This window comes from Bison bison, unplaced genomic scaffold (genome assembly GCF_000754665.1).
Source record: "Bison bison bison isolate TAMUID 2011002044 unplaced genomic scaffold, Bison_UMD1.0 scf7180017864454, whole genome shotgun sequence".
Lineage (NCBI taxonomy): Eukaryota > Metazoa > Chordata > Mammalia > Artiodactyla > Bovidae > Bison > Bison bison.
Genome location: NW_011495016.1, coordinates 1,044,915 through 1,063,525, shown reverse-complemented (window position 1 = coordinate 1,063,525; position 18,611 = coordinate 1,044,915). Strand labels below are relative to the sequence as shown.

Below are 18,611 nucleotides of genomic sequence, written 5' to 3'. Positions count from 1 at the left end.
ACAGGTTCAGTTCAGTCGCTCAGTCGTGTCCAACTCTTTGCGACCCCATGAATTGCAGCACGCCAGGCCTCCCTGTCCATCACCAACTCCCGGAGTTCACCCAAACTCATGTCCATCGAGTCGGTGATGCCATCCAGCCATCTCATCCTCTCTCGTCCCCTTCTCCTCCTCCCAGCATCAGGGTCTCTTCCAATGAGTCAACTCTTCGCAAGAGGTGGCCAAAGTATTGGAGTTTCAGCTTCAGCATCAGTTCTTCCGATGAACACCCAGGACTGATCTCCTTTAAGATGGACTGGTTGGATCTCCTTGCAGTCCAAGGGACTCTCAAGAGTCTTCTCCAACACCACAGTTCAAAAGCATCAATTCTTCAGCGCTCAGCTTTCTTCACAGTCCAACTCTCATATCCATACGTGACCACTGGAAAAACCATAGCCTTGACTAGACGGAGAAAGCATGCTCAACATCCCTAAGAAATGCAAATCCAAACTACAATGAGGTATCACCTCACCAATGAGAATGGCCACCATCAAAAAATCTACAAACAATAGATGCTGAAGAGCGTGTGGAGAAAAGGGAACCCTCTTGCACTGCTGGTAAAAATGCAAACTGATACAACCACTATGGGAAACAGTACGGAGGTTCCTTAAGAAACTAAGAATAAAACTACCATATGACCCAGCAATCCCACTACTGGGCATATACCCTGAGAAAACCATAATTTAAAAAGACACATGTACCCAGTGTTCATTGCAGCCCTATTTACAACAGCCAAAACATGGAAAGAATTTAAATGTCCATCAACAGATGTTAGGAAGATGTGGTGTGTGTGTGTATATATATACACACACACACACACAATAGAATATTACTCAGTTATAAAAAGGAATGAAATTGGGTCCTTTGTAGTCATGTGGATGAATCTAGGATCTGTCATACAGAGTGAAGCAAGAAAAACACACTGTTTATTAATGTATATATATGGAATCTAGAAAAATGGTACTCTTGAACCTATCTTCAGGGCAAGAACAGAGACAAAGACATAGAGAACGGACTTATTCACATAGAGGGGGTAAGGAGAAGGTGCGAGGAACTGAGAGAGTAACAGTGACATAGATACACCATGTGTAAAACAGCTAGTGGGAAGCTGCTGCGTAGCACTGAGAGCTCAGCTTTGTGCTCTATGATGATCTAGAAGGGTGGGAGTAGGGAGCGAGGTTCAAGAGGGAAGGGATGTATGTACAAACACAGTAGATTCATGTAACTGTACAGCAAAAACTAACAACATTGTAAAGCAATTAATACTCCAATTTAAAAAAATAAGAAAAAAATTTCAACAGTACACAAAATGTATAATCCATACGGTAAAATATTGATATACTGGACTACATTCGAATGAAGAATTTCTGATGATCAAAGAGACACTTTGAAATCCATGAAAGCCTCATATCGAGAATGTATAACGAACTCCTACAACACTCCTACACTAGTGGGAAGTGTTTATCAGTACAAATACTTTGGAAAACTGGCATGACCACTGAAGCTGAACATACACATAAACTATGACTCCCCAAGTCCTCTCCTGAGTGTAATGAGACAGAAATGCATGCATGTATACATCAAAGACTTATACAAGAATTTTTACAGCAGCACTTTTTGTATTAATAAAAATTGCAAGGAAGCTAAGTGATTACACTTGAGAAGGGGGATTTCTGGTATAAGGGGTGTAACGGAAATGTTCTGTATCTTGACCTGGGTGCTAGATGCATGAGTATTTAACTGTGGACTTCTGTGTGTGCTTGTGTACAGGTTTGTAATGCTCAATAAAAATAATTTAAAATATATATACATACATACAATTTTAGAAGACAAACCAGAAAATGTGAACAACTGACTGTATATTAATATATTAAAGAATTCTTGTTAATATTTTAGGAGAAGCAAGTCATTAGGTATGGTAATTTTTTATGTTTATGTTTTTAAGAGTCCTTATATCTTAGAGAAGCTTACTATTTATAGTGAAAGGATATTACGTTTGAGATTTTTTAAAAATAATCTGTGGGGGAGTTTCGGGAGGGGCACAAGGAGGTATAGCTGAATAAGACAATGAATTTATAATAGTTGAAGCTAGGAGTTACTATAATAGCTGTTCAATCTAGGGGTGACTACATGGAGGAGCTTCATTATATAATTCCCTCTACCTTTGGGAATTTTCCATAATGCTAACTTTAAAAATATAAACATCCAAAATAATACTCTGCTTGCTGTTTAGTTGCTCAGTCATGTTCAACTCTCTGTGACCCCCACAGACTGCAGCCCACCAGGCTCCTCTGCCCATGGGATTTCCCAGGCAAGAATGCTGGAGTGGGCTGCCATTTCCTGATACAATAGTATATGTACATACTGTATATATATAAAATACATATTGTGGGCTTCCCTGGTAGCTTGGACGGTAAAGAATCTGCCTGCAATGTGGGAGACCTGGGTTCGATCCCTGGGTTGGGAAGATCACCTGGAGAAGGGCACAGCTACCAACTCAGTACTCTGGCCTGGAGAATTCCTTGGACAGAGGAGCCTGGCAGGCTACAGTCCATGGGGTCACAAAGAGTTGGATATGACTGAGAAACTTTCACTTTTAGTACATACTATATGTAAAATATACATATATATGTTCTTTTTAAAAAAATCTGTATGTGCATGTAAATTCATTGCAATAGGTTTGAAAGGACAGAATACACCATGCTAGCAATAGTGATTAATTTTGGGGCAGCGAATGCGATGAGTAATGTTTGTAATGTTTATCTTTTCTCCAAGGAGAGTTTATTCATATACAATGAGTAAAATGAAAAGCTAATTTAAATTTAAAATAAAATAAAAATAGGCTTTTAAAAATTAGCATACATAAAATTCTTATTTCTCACCTTACTGTCACTTTTTAAAAGGTAATGTTGAACATTTTTTTTTTTTTAACTCAAGTAAAAGTTTAAAACCTAATGAGACCCAAGAAAGTAGTTTGAAAACCTCTGAATCTCTGGTGCAGTCATCAGATATCCTTCATGCATTACATCAAAGACAAAAACTCGGCCTCGACACAACACTGCAAGGTGACTTGGGGAATGTCCTTCACTCTCTGGGGGGAAAAAAAAAAGAAAACACAAGACTCAAATCTCTGAAAGCAAGAGTAAAGCTGCATATTTATATTCAACAGAAGACAATCATTCCTCCAATATTTTATTTATCATATATTCATCAAATATGTCACATGAATAAAAACACTTTAATAAGGTGATAAAATTTCAGTTAATATGTCATAAATACATGTTCTTGAAACCTATGTAAAACATTTAGATTTTCATGTTTCAAATTCTGTATACTTTAAGAATCATATAAATTCCATACTACTACAGGGCTTTCTAGTTTTATTTATGGATAGGCTGGGAGGGGGAAAGGGTTGCAGAGAAGTCCAAGAGGAGAGTTATTTAAGTTTCTTTGGGGGATTCGTTTACTGTTGATTTATCATCAGATTATTAAACTGCAGTAATATCTAGCTAGGATTTCTCAGTAAACTATATTTTTCAGTAGAATAAGGGTACTTTATGCTTGAGTGGCAAGAAGAAAGAATTTTGCCCAATTGTAGTGTTACTAAGGCTCTGATAACACCTGGTAAGCCACTGACAATTGATTGTATGACTCATTTGGCACACATTACCCAGGAACTATTTGTTTTTTTTGTTTGTTTGTTTTCCTTTTTATGAAATATTGGGTATATTCCCTTTGCTGTACAGAACATTCTTGTATCTTATTTACTTTTGTTTTGTTTTGTTTTTTATTTTATTTTTTAACTTTACAATATTGTATTGGTTTTGCCATATATCAAAATGAATCCACCCCAGGTATACATGTGTGCCCCATCCTGAACCCTCCTCCCTCCTCCCTCCCCATACCATCCCTCTGGGTCGTCCCAGTGCACCAGCCCCAAGCATCCAGTATCGTGCATTGAACCTGGACTGGCGACTCGTTTCATATATGATATTATACATGTTTCAATGCCATTCTCCCAAATCATCCCACCCTCTCCCTCTCCCACAAAAGACTGTTCTATACATCAGTGTCTTTTTTGCTGTCTCGTATACAAGGTTATTGTTATTGAGATTTGTAAATAACAGACTATTCTGACTTAGTCCCATTTTTCAAGTACTAGGCTCTGACAAGGGTCTTCCTATATGATCTCTGCCTCCTCCCTCTCAAAAAAGGAAGGAAGAAAGTTAGGAAAGACATACACTGCCATTGGAAGTAAACTTATTGGTTGATATGTACAAGGAAATGTGCTAAATGCTTTACACATGTTATCTCATGATATCTACTCATTAGCTATGAGGAAGAACTATTTCCTGAAAGCACTATTATTTTTCCTCTTATATCCTCTTTCCTCAAGTCCTCTTTCCTCGGAGCTGGGGTATGTGTTTTCTGTGTCCCTCATGGCTATTTCCAAACCATTTCTTCCCCTTCATAAACCTCCACATCCTTTTACATTTACCATCACTACCTTTTATTATCCTCTACTACTTAAAATTTGGCACTGTATAAAGGAAATAAACCTGAGGCCAAGTTAACACTTGAGGAGACGAGAACAGAGGGTGCTACCTAAGGATGAGCATCAGAGGTTATATCTGAGCAGAGACCAAAGTAAAGTAAAAGAGCTAACACAGAGATATGTGTAGGAAGAGAGCTTCAGGCAAAGGAAACAGCAAGTGCAAAGGCATTAGGGCAAAATGAGCTGGTCTGCTTAAAGGGAGAAAAAGGTCAGTGCAGCTGCAGCAGAGAGAAATGAGTAGAATGGCAGAAAAAATTGCAGCCACATCCTATGGGCCTTAGAAAGGGCTTGCAATTTAAAAATGATGGAAAAGAAGCCAATGGAAGGTTTTAAGCAGGACAGTAATAATGTCATCTAATTACTACTTTACAAAGGGCATTCCAGCTGCCATATGAAGAAGGGATTATAAGCGGGAAGAGAATATATAGCAGGATCAGAGTTAGGAGGTAACTGAAGTGGTCCAGGTGAGAACAACCAGAGAGGTGATGGTGGCTTTGAGTAGAGTGTGACATTGAAAGAAAGCAAGGGGTCAATTTTTTCTTTTTAAGATGGGACATATTACAAATCTGTCCAACCCAGTAAAGAGGGAAAATTGTTAATGCAACACAGAAAGAAGGATAATGCAAAAGCAAGGCCCTTGATTAAACAAGAGGTGGAGCCCAGGACATCATGCAGAAGGGCTATCCTTAGGAATCAGAACAGTTCATCCGTCTTTATAGAGAGAAGACAAAGTATATGAATATGTAATACTGCACTGCAAGGAGGCTGCAAAACGGGCTAACATTTGAATGAATATGTTTCTATGACTGCTGTAATAAATTACCACTAACTTAGTGGTAAATCACCACTAACAAGAAAATTTTATTGTCTTACAGCTCTGGGGACTACAAGTCTGAAATGTGTCTCTCTGGGCTAAAATGAGGGTTGTCCCTGAGTCTGGGTTCCTTCTGGAGACTGTAGAGGAGAATCTGTTTCCTCTGATTTTTCAGCCTCTAAAGGCTGCCCATATTCCTTCTTGACTCAGAGCTCCATTCCTTCATCTTTAAAAGAATTTTTTTTTTAATTTTTTGGCTGTGCTACACAGTTTTCATGAGAAACACTGGACTGGAAGAAACACAAACTGGAATCAAGATTGCCGGGAGAAACATCAATAACCTCAGATATGCAGATGACACCACCCTTAGGGCAGAAAGTGAAGAGGAACTCAAAAGCCTCTTGATGAAAGTGAAAGGGGAGAGTGGAAAATGTTGGCTTAAAGCTCAACATTCAGAAAACGAAGATCATGGCATCCGGTCCTACCACTTCATGGGAAATAGATGGGGAAACAGTGGAAACAGTGTCAGACTTTATTTTTCTGGGCTCCAAAATCACTGCAGATGGTGACTGCAGTCATGAAATTAAAAGACGCTTACTCCTTGGAAGGAAAGTTATGACCAACCTAGATAGCATGTTCAAAAGCAGAGACATTACTGTGCCAACATAGGTTCGTCTAGTCAAGGCTATGGTTTTTCCTGTGGTCATGTATGGATGTGAGAGTTGGACTGTGAAGAAGGTTGAGTGCCGAAGAATTGATGCTTTTGAACTGTGGTGTTGGAGAAGACTCTTGAGAGTCCCTTGGACTGCAAGGAGATCCAACCAGTCCATTCTGAAGGAGATCAGCCCTGGGATTTCTTTGGAAGGAATGATGCTAAAGCTGAAACTCCAGTACTTTGGCCATCTCATGCGAAGAGTTGACTTATTGGAAAAGACTCTGATGCTGGGAGGGATTGGGGGCAGGAGAAGAAGGGGACGACAGAGGATGAGATGGCTGGATGGCATCACTGACTCGATGGACGTGAGTCTGGGTGAACTCCGGGAGTTGGTGATGGACAGGGAGGCCTGGCGTGCTGTAATTCATGAGGTCTCAAGGAGTCGGACACGACTGAGTGACTGATCTGAACTGATCTGATCTGACACAGTTTTCAGGGTCCTTAGTTCCCTGACCAGCGATTGGACCCAGACTCTGGCAGTAACAGTGTTGAGTCCTAACCACTGGATCAGCAGGGAATCCCTTCCACTCCTCCGTCTCTGATGCCATCCAGGGAGGATCATAACTTCCTCGTGCTTCCACCCCTTGGCTCTCTCCGCTTTCTCCTTCTTCACTTATACCTAGCGATTACTCTGGGCCCAGGTGAATAATCCAGGATAAGCTCCCTATCTCAAGCTCAACTGATTGTCAAATTTAATTTCATTCTCAATCTAATTTCCGTTTATTATTTAAGGTAACACATTCAATAGGTTCCAAGGATTAGGAAATGGACATTTCTGGAGATCATTTAGTCTACCTGCCACATAGGTTAGCAACTTTGATGATAGAACCATTACATTTGTTGAGAAGTAAAAGAGCTCATTAGCTAGGAATAAAGATGGAGAAAGTCATCAAACAGTCTTCTCTGAAAGTGAGAGAATATCCTGACAAAATACAGCAAGGTAGTGCTTCGGATCCACTCGAGGCTGAGAAAAGTGGTGTTTTGTGGATTCCTCTGGCCAAGTAAACTACTAGGGCAGACGCCTTTAATATGTGGAGTAAAAGCAGAAGACTAACATTTACACAGCGTTGAGGTGGGGATGGAGAGGAGGAGGGAGCGGGTGAGCAAAGGTTTGAATGTATTTAATATATGCTAGGGAGTGGTAAGAGTAAAGAATCACAGAAAGATGTGAAGATTTGGCAGTGGGGAGGGAGAAATGAAAGTGAAGAACTGCAGAGTCACTGGATTTTAAGTCAAGATGTCAAAAAAACGACTGAGGTAGACCTAAAGGAAGTGAGTTGTGAAGAGAAAGTGGAGGTCAGAGTGAGATGCCTACAGCTGCACTGTTAGAGATGAGTTTTTTCTATTATAAGCAAGTCTGGGGCATGGCCATGGTAGTGGTGGCTGCTTGAGAAGGAGTACAGATCCCTAGAGGAAGGAAAGAAAGGAGAAGAGGAGCCATGGGTCATCCACACATGGAGGCTGAAGTCAGCAAGGATGCGACTGAGGTAATAATGGAGAGACAGACAGTGAGACAGGTGCTAAACCGATCAATGAAGGAAGGAAAATGATCAAAAAGGACGTCACTGGGACAATGACGAGCAGGGATGACACAGCCTGCTGGCATTTCTTTTTTCTTCAAAAGCTCAAACTGTAAGGAAAAAGATAAAAACGGAAAGTGCAGTGGGAAATAAAGACACCGACATCTTCTACTTGCTCTTTAGTAACAAAGTATAAGAGAAAAACAAAGTCTCCATTTGAGACGGTCACAGCAAAAGTCTAAAAAAAAATAACCAGGTTTCAGAAACAGCAGCTTTCAGAAAGGAAAGGAAAGGGGAGCTTTCAGAGAAAAGGAGGAGGATCCAAAAAATCCAAAAAATGGATTTTGCTGGCCATGAGTTCATGAAGTACAGCAGAAGAGTTTAGGGAAGCAGTGGAAGGTGGGTCACAGCAGTGAGAATCTTGGGTCAAATTAGGTTATGCCCTGCTCTATGAATCCAGATGACAAGAGATGCCATTCAAAGTCTGAACTGCTTGGGCAAAATGAGGTGAACAGGATGAAAAGCAAAACTGAATTAGCCTTAATTGTCACTTAAGGAAAAAAAAAAAATTGTCACTTAAGGGGTAAGGAACCTGGGTCAGAAGATCCCCTGGAGGAGGGAATGGCAACCCACTCCAATATTCTTGTCTGGAGAATACCACGGACAGAGGAGCTTGGAAGGCTACAGTCCATGGGATCACAGAGAGTCAGACATGACTGAAGCAACTTAGCATGCACACAAAAAAACAAAAAACAGCAAAAACCTCAAACGAGGCCTAATTATTGCTTCGTTACTGAGACTAGCCTCTTAGCTGCAGTGGCTAGCACACTGTTATCCCCATCAACACATAATTTCTTCAATTTTCTCCTTAACCAGAGTAGATTCCATACCCAACATTATAATTTCTCCCTTGCAAAAATCCTTCACTCCCTCTTCCACTGTTGCTGCTTAAGAAAAAATACATGATACCATATAGTCTAACTTTAAACCCATAAACACACATTTCAACACTGTTTAGGTACCCTACCTTTGCACAGAATGTGTGCTTTTCCCATTTTCCAAAACGACCATTTCGAACTATCAAATGATACAATGCAAGCATTAGGTTTGTATCAAACCACGTAAGTCACAGTTTCAAAAAAAAATCCATTCCCATAAATTATTTCCAGCTAAATCACTATGGCTAAAAGATAAGGTTCATAGAAAGCCTAGTCTTTCTATGACTAGGCCAAATCAAAATCCAATAAAACTAGTCAAAATCCAGTAAGAAATATTCTTCGAAATCATACGTTCCATAACATCACGGGATTTCCCTGCCAGCTCAGTGCTTAGGACCTGACACTTCCACTGCTGTGGGCCTGGGTTCTGTCCCTAGTCAAGGAACTGCGATCCCGTAAGGCACATGGCACGGCCAAAAGAGAGTACATTCCACAGCATCACAGAAGAACTGCAGCAAAACCACCCAAATCCTGGGGCTTCCCTGGTGACTCAGCAGTAAAGAATCTATCTGCCAAAGTTGGGGACTCGAGTTCAATCCCTGGTCTGGGAAGATCCCACACGCTGAGGAACAACTACACCCATATGCTGAGACTACTGAAGCCCCCCCTCGCCACAACTAGAGAAAGCCACACGCAGCAACAGAGGCCCAGGACAGCCATAAATACAATAAATCTTAAAAAAAAAAAAAAAAAAAAATATACGAAACCCCAATGCTTTTACCAGAAAAAGTACAAATGTTTTCTACTTACCAGTCCTAAAATAATTAATAATTGAATCTCTAGTAATTCCTGGAATCTTGCAGGTGGAAAACAGCATTCGGAATTGATTCATATCTAGAGGAGTATTTCCAACTTTTTCAACAGCTAACTTTTCTCTATTAAAATAAACAAACAAAAGTATATTGGCCAAGAAATCATTACAAAACTTTTAAACCAGTCACACCTATAGTATTCATCCCCAGATGAGTAAATTAAGCTTCTCAACATTTTGCCACCAGAGACTTTGGGTAAATATGTAACTGAATTGACAAAACTATCCTTACTTTCTTAATAGCTGCCAGTAGTTCAAGTTATGCCAAAGACTTATACTTCCTCTTTCCAACTGTGTGCCTTCCTTTGGAGGCCAGTAGTGTTCAATATGGCTTGCAGGACCCCCAAAGTTGACATTCAGTTGTGATGGTATACGAACATCCAGGTAGGCAACATTCAGCCACCACTCTTCCAGCTAAAAGAAATTAAGAACATCAGCCTAATGCTATTGATAGTATTAATACCTGAAGGTGTAACTGCTGAGAAGGAAAAAAAGCTCTATTCTTTTTTCTTTAATTACTTTTCAATACTTAAAAACATGTTTGATTTTAAATCATTACAAATAGTAAAAATGCTATTGTGATCATTTCTTTCTTTTGGAATTATGGGATCTGAATTAAGAACTATTCAAGTTTAACTACATTATCAAAAACATGAAACAAGAAAGCACTGAAAGAAACACCTTCAGACAGAGCATATTAAAACTACCAATATCCAACAAAGCACTCTAGGTGTGTTTTCTCAGAGTACCTGTTCACAACTGCAACTGAATCTCATGTGTAAGTAAGTGGGTCTCATCAAATTACCTGGAGCTCTTTCTGAAGAATTTGATGTTACAAACTATAGTCAGTCATTCGGAAAAATATAAGTGAAAAGGATACAGGCAGAACAATGACTTTTTAACCTTTACCCTAATTTAAAGTCACTGAAGGCTCAAAATTGAGAAAAAAGGAATCTAGACATATAAACTTGTATTATTCCATTACAGGTATCTAAAGGACAATAAAAAGATCAGCTTGCTTTTTATTTCTGAAACTAAATGATAGTTACAAACATTATTTCTAGACTAAGGCAGTATCTTAAATTACGAAAACTCATCCTACAGGAGTAGTTAAGATGAAAAATCAAAGAAGATTCCTTGTGAAAAATTACTGAGATCTTTATACCAATGTTTCCTCAATCTACCCAGCTGAGACACAGAATACCCATAACCATTCTTCACTCCAGTTTTCTAATGGCCCTTTTCTCCTGTGCACTGTATAAATATTTGCACACTGTAAATGTGATATCTATTTTAGTATTTGGGGCTTTATTTTTAGGCTATGATTATCTGGACAAAATGTTTTTCTCAAACATGGTCTAAAGATGACCTGCATCAGAACTGCATAGAGTAGTTAAATAAGGATATCTGGGCACCCTTTCCAGAGATACTGAATCAGAATCACTGGTCCCAGGAATTCTGCATTTTACCAAGTTCCCCTACATAATAAGAGGAACCCACACACAATACTTAAAACTCCCCAGAGTTAAACAATTCATTCATTCTTTTGGATGATAAAAGATGCTGCTGCTGCTGCTAACTCGATTCAGTCGTGTCCAACTGTGCGACCCCAGAGACGGCAGACCACCAGGCTCCCCCGTCCCTGGGATTCTCCAGGCAAGAACACTGGAGTGGGTTGCCATTTCCTTTTCCAATGCATGAAAGTGAAAAGTGAAGGTGAAGTCGCTCAGTTGTGTCCAACTCCTAGCGACCCCATGGACTGCAGCCCACCAGGCTCCTCCATCCATGGGATTTTCCAGGCAAGAGTGCTGGAGTGGGGTGCCATTGCCTTCTCCGTGATAAAGGATTCTATAGTATATTTCTACAGTAATAGTATTCTACAGTATACTCTACAGTAATAATTTTAAAATGAAAGCTAGATACACATTTACTTTTCATTAAGTATCAATATTCTAATAAATACAATAACATAAATACCCAGTTTCTTCTTCCTTTTGCTCTTTGAAGTAATTTCTGCTGCAATTTTTCTCCAATGCCATTTTGAAATTTCCAGACAATTGCTTCAGTATTCTTATATTCTTCCTCATTTGCAAATGGCTTTACTGTAAAAGGAAAAAATATGCATTAAAGTATTTAGACATCAAGTACCACAAACTCACCTCAATTATTATTACTTACATAAATCTTGACTCAGTTACATAAAACACTTATATATATACTAGAGCAGTCCACTAAATTAGAGTTTATAATATGAAAATGGCTGAAAAGCAAATGCAAAATATGTCAAAAAATAAAACAGTGGATACTATGTAGTCTGATAACTATTTCTCCCAAAATTATTTTAAAATCATTCTAGACAATGATAGTTCAAATGACACATAGGACTATCACCTAGCCATTACTGTGAGAAATCTCACTAGCCATTACTGTGAGAAATTAAAGCTTCTTTCCATTAATGTTCAAGCAGAGCCTTAAACATTATGAATGTAAATGCAGCATATATGTAGATTTAAGTGTAAAGCCTTCCCAGAGCAGTTTAGGATCGCTTGTGGCTGATAACGACTTTCTTCACGAACACATACACAGAATACAAGGTGCCTAGTCCATGAAAACCAAGTGTTCTGCAAAGTAAGCTATAGATGAAAGTAGAAATCCCTTAATTAGAAACCAAGGGACATTAATATCTTCCTTTTGATTTATTTTTGCCTCCTCAAAATTTTAAAGTTAATTTAAATAGCTGCATTCAGAGAGCACAAGTGAATAATCAGAAAGTTTTTTTTAAAAAAAGAAACTAGAATTCCCAGATGAAAGCAGGTGAGAAAAAAAAGAAAAAAAAAGTCAGAGTCTTCCAGTTAAACAAAGGCAACCAAGTTCATAAAGGTATCTTCACTTCTAGTAACTCACTAAAATGAGAATTACTAAAAAGGTGTAAGTTTATAAGGACAAAGAACATGAAAGAAGAGAGGACAGCAGAGAGGTTAACATTTTACAAATTAGAAAACGTGTGGGGAAATGGTGACTGACCACAGAATGGACGAAGTACCCACAGCCTAGGGAGTAGAAAGAAGTGGGAGGGTAAGGAGGGCTTGGTGCAAACCCAACAAGCAAGCCAAGTCCTGCAGTGGAACTCTAGGAAGGTTCAAGAATTCATGACACACAGACTTCTAAAGATAAGGGACAATATGAGGCTGAAAACAGTATAACTGCTTCAATGCTTGTAAAAGCAGCTGACAACCACCCCACCCACAGCCGTCCTTGTGAATCTCCTACACTCCAGAAAGCCAGACAACTTCCTCCCTCCCAATAGCGTTAGAAATATGAAGGTTTACCCTTAGGAGAAGTTGTCCCAAACTAGCAAAATACATTGATTCCAGCTCACATTTTAAACAGAGGGTTAACAATGAAAGTGTACACTAGAGCAATGATCCCTCCTGTCTCTTCCTCCACTCAGCTCTCCAAACACTAGCCATCAGGCTTCTGCCTTCCTAACAAAAGATGAGAGAATTCTTCTTCGGGGAAAATATCAGTCCAAGAGAAAGGAGGTTGGGCATTTGCTGCTGCTGCTAAGTCGCTTCAGTCGTGTCCGACTCTGTGCGACCCCATAGACGGCAGCCCACCAGGCTTCCCCGTCCCTGGGATTCTCCAGGCAAGAACACTGGAGTGGGTTGCCATTTCCTTCTCCAATGCATGAAAGTGAAAAGGGAAAGTGGAGTCGCTTAGTTGTGTCTGACTCTAGCGACCCCATGGACTGCAGCCCACCAGGCATCCCCGTCCCTGGGATTCTCCAGGCAAGAGTGCTGGAGTGGGCATTTGGATATGTCCTAATAGAACTTCTAGACCTCTGCCCTATTACCCTCTATGGCTCATTATAAGGCCCACAGGTCACCAAGGTCTACTCACACACACAGAGCTCCCCATAAGCTTCTCAGGATCTGACTCAAATGTGAATAACAAAGGATTACCACATATTAGAGGAAACCCCTTCATGTGGGAGTCAGACCAAAAAAGGACTGATGATACCGAATATTAAGTGGACCAAAAAGGGACAAGTGGCTCAGAAGGTAAAGCATCTGCCTGCAATGCAGGAGACCTGGGTTTAATCCCTGGGTCAGGAAGATCTGCTGGAGAAAGGAATGGCAACCCACTCCAGTATTCTTGCCTGGAGAACCTCATGGACAGAGAAACCTGGTGGGCTGCAGGCAATGGAGTTGCAAAGAGTCGTATATGACTGAGTGACTAACACTTTCACTAATAAAATGAAAGGAAAATAACTTTTTAATTAAAAGCTTTGCCCAGAAGAACGAGATCCAAGTAATAGGAGCTGCTCTCAGAAAGAGTGAAAAAAAGAGAGGAGAAAACTACAAAACAAGTGATACTTTAAAAATTTCTGGGGTGGAATGTGCAGGGGGAGGGAGGCTCAAGAAGGATGGGATATACATATAATTATGACTGATTTGCTTTGTTGTACGGCAGAAACTAACACAACATTATAAAGCAATTTTCCTCTAATTAAAAAAAAAGAATAATTTCCCAGAACTGAAGAACATAACTTTTTAAACAGAAAGGACCCACTGAATGTTCAGCGAAATAATGAAAATACCTATACATCATGGTACATCACTGAGATATTCAGAATAACAGAGATAAAGAAATGGTTTCCAAACACATCTAGGGAGTGAAAAACAATGGGTCACATATAAAGGGTCAAACACCAGAACAGCATCAGGTTTCTCAAGAGAAACAGACAGTCCCTTCAAAACTTAAGAAAAGTCATTTCCAACCCCAAATTCTATACTCAGCCAAACAATCAAGCATGAGTAGCATAAAAACATTCTTTTCCTCCCAGACACCCTTTCTCAAGTAGCCTCTAAAGATGCACTTCAAAATAAGCAAACGAAACGAGGAAACCGAACCCAGGAACCAGGGAATCCAACACAGGAGAGAGAGGTGAAGAGAACCACCAGAATGATGGCTACAGAACCTCCAGCCATCTTGAGAAAAGTAAACACTAATTCCAACAAGAAGGTAGGGGGCTCCAGGAGGGATGTCTCCAAGAAGAAATGAAACTGAGTGACTATCTTGTGTATTTAACTGGATTCAGGGATTTTAGGTGTACTGAGATATCTGGGGTGAGTGAGTTGTAGATACAAAGCAAAGCAAGCAAATGAAAAATGAGGAAAAACCAAAAAATGCAGCCGAAAGGTAATTCCAGTACTGTCCACTGAATGGTTCACTTGTGAATAACTGCATATCCCCAAACCCTCAATGGTCTGGTAAATTATTTTGGGGAAAGTGAAAGTGAAAGTGAAGTCACTCAGTCATGTCCGACTCTTTTCGACCCCATGGACTGTAGCCCACCATGCTCCTCCGTCCATGTTATTTTCTAGGCAAGAGTACTGGAGTGGGTTGCCATTTCCTTCTCCAGAGGATCTTCCCAACCCAGAGATGGAACCCAGGTCTCCTGCATTGTAAGCAAGACGTTTTACCGTCTGAGCCACCAGGGAAGTCCTACTTCGGGTAAATCCAGATTTAAATCAGGTGAACACTAATTTAATTGCAGATGGTGATTTGGGGCAACAGTGAGAAAATTAGAGGGAAAATGTGATATGTTAGATTGCATAAATGTTGAGAAATGAAGCTGGAGGTTAGAGGGGTGTAGGAGAACTAAATCTTGATCTTTTTAGGAACTAACATATAATACCTACAACTAAAAAAATCTAAGAAGGAGTTGTATATGCTTGTGAGTTTAAATCTGGAGATAAACAACACAAGAAGTAGATATTTGAAAATGCAGTGCGGGAAACAAGGCAGAGGACTACTTGTTATTGTAAACCTAATAGTACTACCTGGCTTTTTAACTATGGAAAAATTAACATGAGAGAAAGACAGAAATGTTTTGGACATTTTAAGGATACTTTTAATTATCATGAGCCTAGAGGACAAAGACTTCCCTGGTGGCTCAGAGGTTAAAGCGTCTGCCTACAATGTGGGAGACCTGGGTTCAATCCCTGGGTCGGGAAGATCCTCTGGAGAAGGAAATGGCAACCCATTCCAGTACCCTTGCCTGGAAAATCCCATGGACGGAGGAGTGTGATAGACTACAGTCCATGGGGTCACAAAGAGTAGGACATGACTGAGCGACTTCACTTTCACTTTTCACTTAGAGGACAAAACAATTAGACCCTCATCAACTTCTGACAATTTCACAGTTAAGCTGCTAGCAATATTAACATACATTAAAAGATCACAAACATACCTGATTCAAGGTATTTTTTTAATGATTCTTCAAGTGAAGGAACAGGCAGCGATGGAAGGGAATCTTGGTACTGAAATGTCCTTTCTTCAGTTGATTTAGCCAGTTGATTTTCCATGATGCAGTCACAATAGGAACACTATAGAAAAAAGCCCTCATAATTAACTCCCATAAATATTATACTAGTTTCAATCCACTACGTCAATATTTAGGGATCACAGTATATCTAGGACTTGGTTCTAGTCCTTAGGAATTCACAGATTTGCCTGAGAGAGAAAATCAATTAAAAAAAAAAAAAATAGTCTCAAATTGCTAGAGATCAAGGAGTGATCCTCAAGATCACTATATTTTTTTGAGCCAAGTATTGCAGTAAGTGTGATAGAAAATGTATCATCTCCTTCATCTTCATTCTATGAAAAATGGCATTCACTGCCATTTACATAAGAAGTCAAATCTTAGAGATTTAGTAAATTGCCTAAGATCAAACCAACAACTCAAATACAGATCTGTTTGACCATAATCTTCCTCCCATACCTGATAGTGGGAGAGGGGACTTACAGTCAGTCTAAATGGGTACGTAGAATGCAGATGTATAGAAAAGGATAATGGACTGAGAGAAAGAAATTTCAAGAGGAAAATATGAAGGTATGGAAGAGTCATTAAATCATAAACTTACAAAATATTACAGAATGCATAAATCAACAGAATGCATAAGTCATACAACAAGCTGCTGTAACCTAATTGTGCAGTGAGGCCTACACAGAATGATCAAGTATCATAAAGCAATCTTGAACATTTTCCAGATGTATTAATTTTCAGAGAAATCAAAGTAACACAAAATGTGAATAGAAAAAGAAATTCCTCAAAGAAGCCTTTAAAATTATATATTAAAATGTGCTCAGTCACTTCAGTCGTGTCCGACTCTCTGCGACCCCACGGACTGTAACCTACCAGGCTCCTCCGTCCGTGGGATTTTCTAGGCAAGAGTACTGGAGTGGGGTGCCATTTCCTTCTCCAATATATTAAAATAGCAGCTGAGAAATCAAGGAACAGTAATATTAAGAATTTCCTGGCCTTTCAAATACTACTTGTTAAAACTAATAGCAAAGTCAAATAGTATATTCCACTCACAGAAAGTTACAGAATAAAACATTACTTAAAAAAAACAAAAAAAACAATGGTGTGGCAGAGACTGCTCTAAGCCAATGCAATTCTCACCCTTTCTTAACAGAATCCTGAGTCTCAGCTGGGTAGCAGGCCACACAGCTGTATCTCTCCTACTCTCCCTTGGAGCTCAGTATGGCTTTTAGATGTGTATGCTGCCTCCAGCTTATGCCCCTGTAAGGAACTACAGGTGTTCTCTGCTTTCTCTTCTCACTGCCAAGCAGGAAAGTGCCAACTGGACTAGCACTTTGGACCCATTTATAGGAGACAGGTATTGAGGCTGTTAGCATCTTCCTACTAGACCTGGACTCCTTCCTCTAGATGTATAAGAAAAACAAACGAAAAACCACCACCACCACCACCAAAAAAAAAACCCTTTTACTTATGCCACTGTAGTTTGGCTTTCTTTGTTAAGGAAGAAGAGCTTAGCCTACACCACTAATATAAAGAGATAATCCAAAACTGAGATACAACAAATATCCCAATTCCTCAGCTTTTTCCTATATAAATGACTAACTGCACTTCACTGTGACCATCCATAAACATGGCTTTAGGACTAAAAGAAATGCAGATCTGGGTCCAAATGCCAACTCATCATTTTCTACTCACATGCCCTGAGACAAATAACTTTATCTGAATTTCTTTATCTGTAGAGAGGATACTCAAATAATCATTGTTAGGGTTAATTTTTTCCTTAATACCTTTGAAACTAAATTATAAAAATAATCTAGTTTTGAGGCAATCACATCATGTTAAGCAGGATTTCTGTAAGTGGCCCTCTTGATTCTGCCCCCTCTAATACCCAGAACCTGTGAATATGAGATTATCATTTCTTGGACTGTGATGGTGTTATTGCAAAATTGACCTTAAAGAAGAGGGATTATCCAGGTGGGCCTAATCTAATCACTTGAGCTCTTAGGAGCAGAAAGCTTTCTCCAAGAGGTGGAAGGGTTGAAGGTGCTGTCTGGCTTTGAAAATGCACTTGCTCCCGTGGAACTGAGAGAGGCCCCAGGTGACAGCCAGTAAGGAAATGAGAACCTCGGTCCTGATGGGAAATTAATTCTGCATGGAAATTAATAACTGCATGGAAATTAATTCTACCAACAACCTCAATGAATCTGAAGATGGATTCTCCCTCAGAAAGGCCGGACCAACAAATTCATTTCAGCTTTGTGAGACACTAAGCAGTGAACCCAGCTAAACCTACCCAAACTTTGCATCTATAGAGATGCAGGTTAATAAATTTCTTTTTTAACTGTTAGGTTTGTGATAAATTGTTATGTAGCAATAGGAAACTAATACACCTGTGTAGAAAAACACGCTATTCTCTGTATACATCCGTGCCACTTAGACTCTAGGCATCTGAGACCACGATGATCAATTCCATACTCACTATGGTCTTAACTCAGCCAGAGGTACACAGTAAAAATGTGAATTATCAGATTCTTTCATGGAGGATTGTTTTGAACTCTCAATCACAAAGACTGAATAATACAATTCCAAAAGAACCTATAAATAAATGCTTTAGGAAAGTGATGATGGCGGACTTAATTACAGTGGGCCACCTGGGAGCAGTAAGATGGAAACTGAGTACAAAACAGAATCAGGAAGAAGAAGTAAAAGGAACCACATACCGGTAAACCAAGACGAGTTGTTTAGGACTGCCAAGTGCTTGTTGTAACAATTCTGTTCAGGAACCACAGGGGTATGAACTGAGCCGGTGAACTGTGGGCAGGACGAAAACA

At 39.6% G+C, this 18,611-nt stretch overlaps 1 protein-coding gene across 2 annotated transcripts in view; it reads right to left on the bottom strand.

The window, feature by feature from the left end:
* Positions 1–18,611, bottom strand: part of CROT (carnitine O-octanoyltransferase) — a 61,209-nt gene that overhangs the window by 41,597 nt on the left and 1,001 nt on the right. For both annotated transcript variants that reach the window (XM_010859132.1, XM_010859133.1), the window contains exons 2-7: positions 18,501–18,591; positions 15,706–15,841; positions 11,427–11,551; positions 9,682–9,863; positions 9,389–9,513; positions 3,019–3,127 (exon numbers count right to left, since the gene is read on the bottom strand). In XM_010859132.1, coding sequence (XP_010857434.1) covers positions 3,019–3,127; positions 9,389–9,513; positions 9,682–9,863; positions 11,427–11,551; positions 15,706–15,820 — 656 coding nt within the window. In that variant the 5' untranslated portion in view covers positions 15,821–15,841; positions 18,501–18,591. The remainder of the gene's footprint in view (positions 1–3,018; positions 3,128–9,388; positions 9,514–9,681; positions 9,864–11,426; positions 11,552–15,705; positions 15,842–18,500; positions 18,592–18,611) is intronic.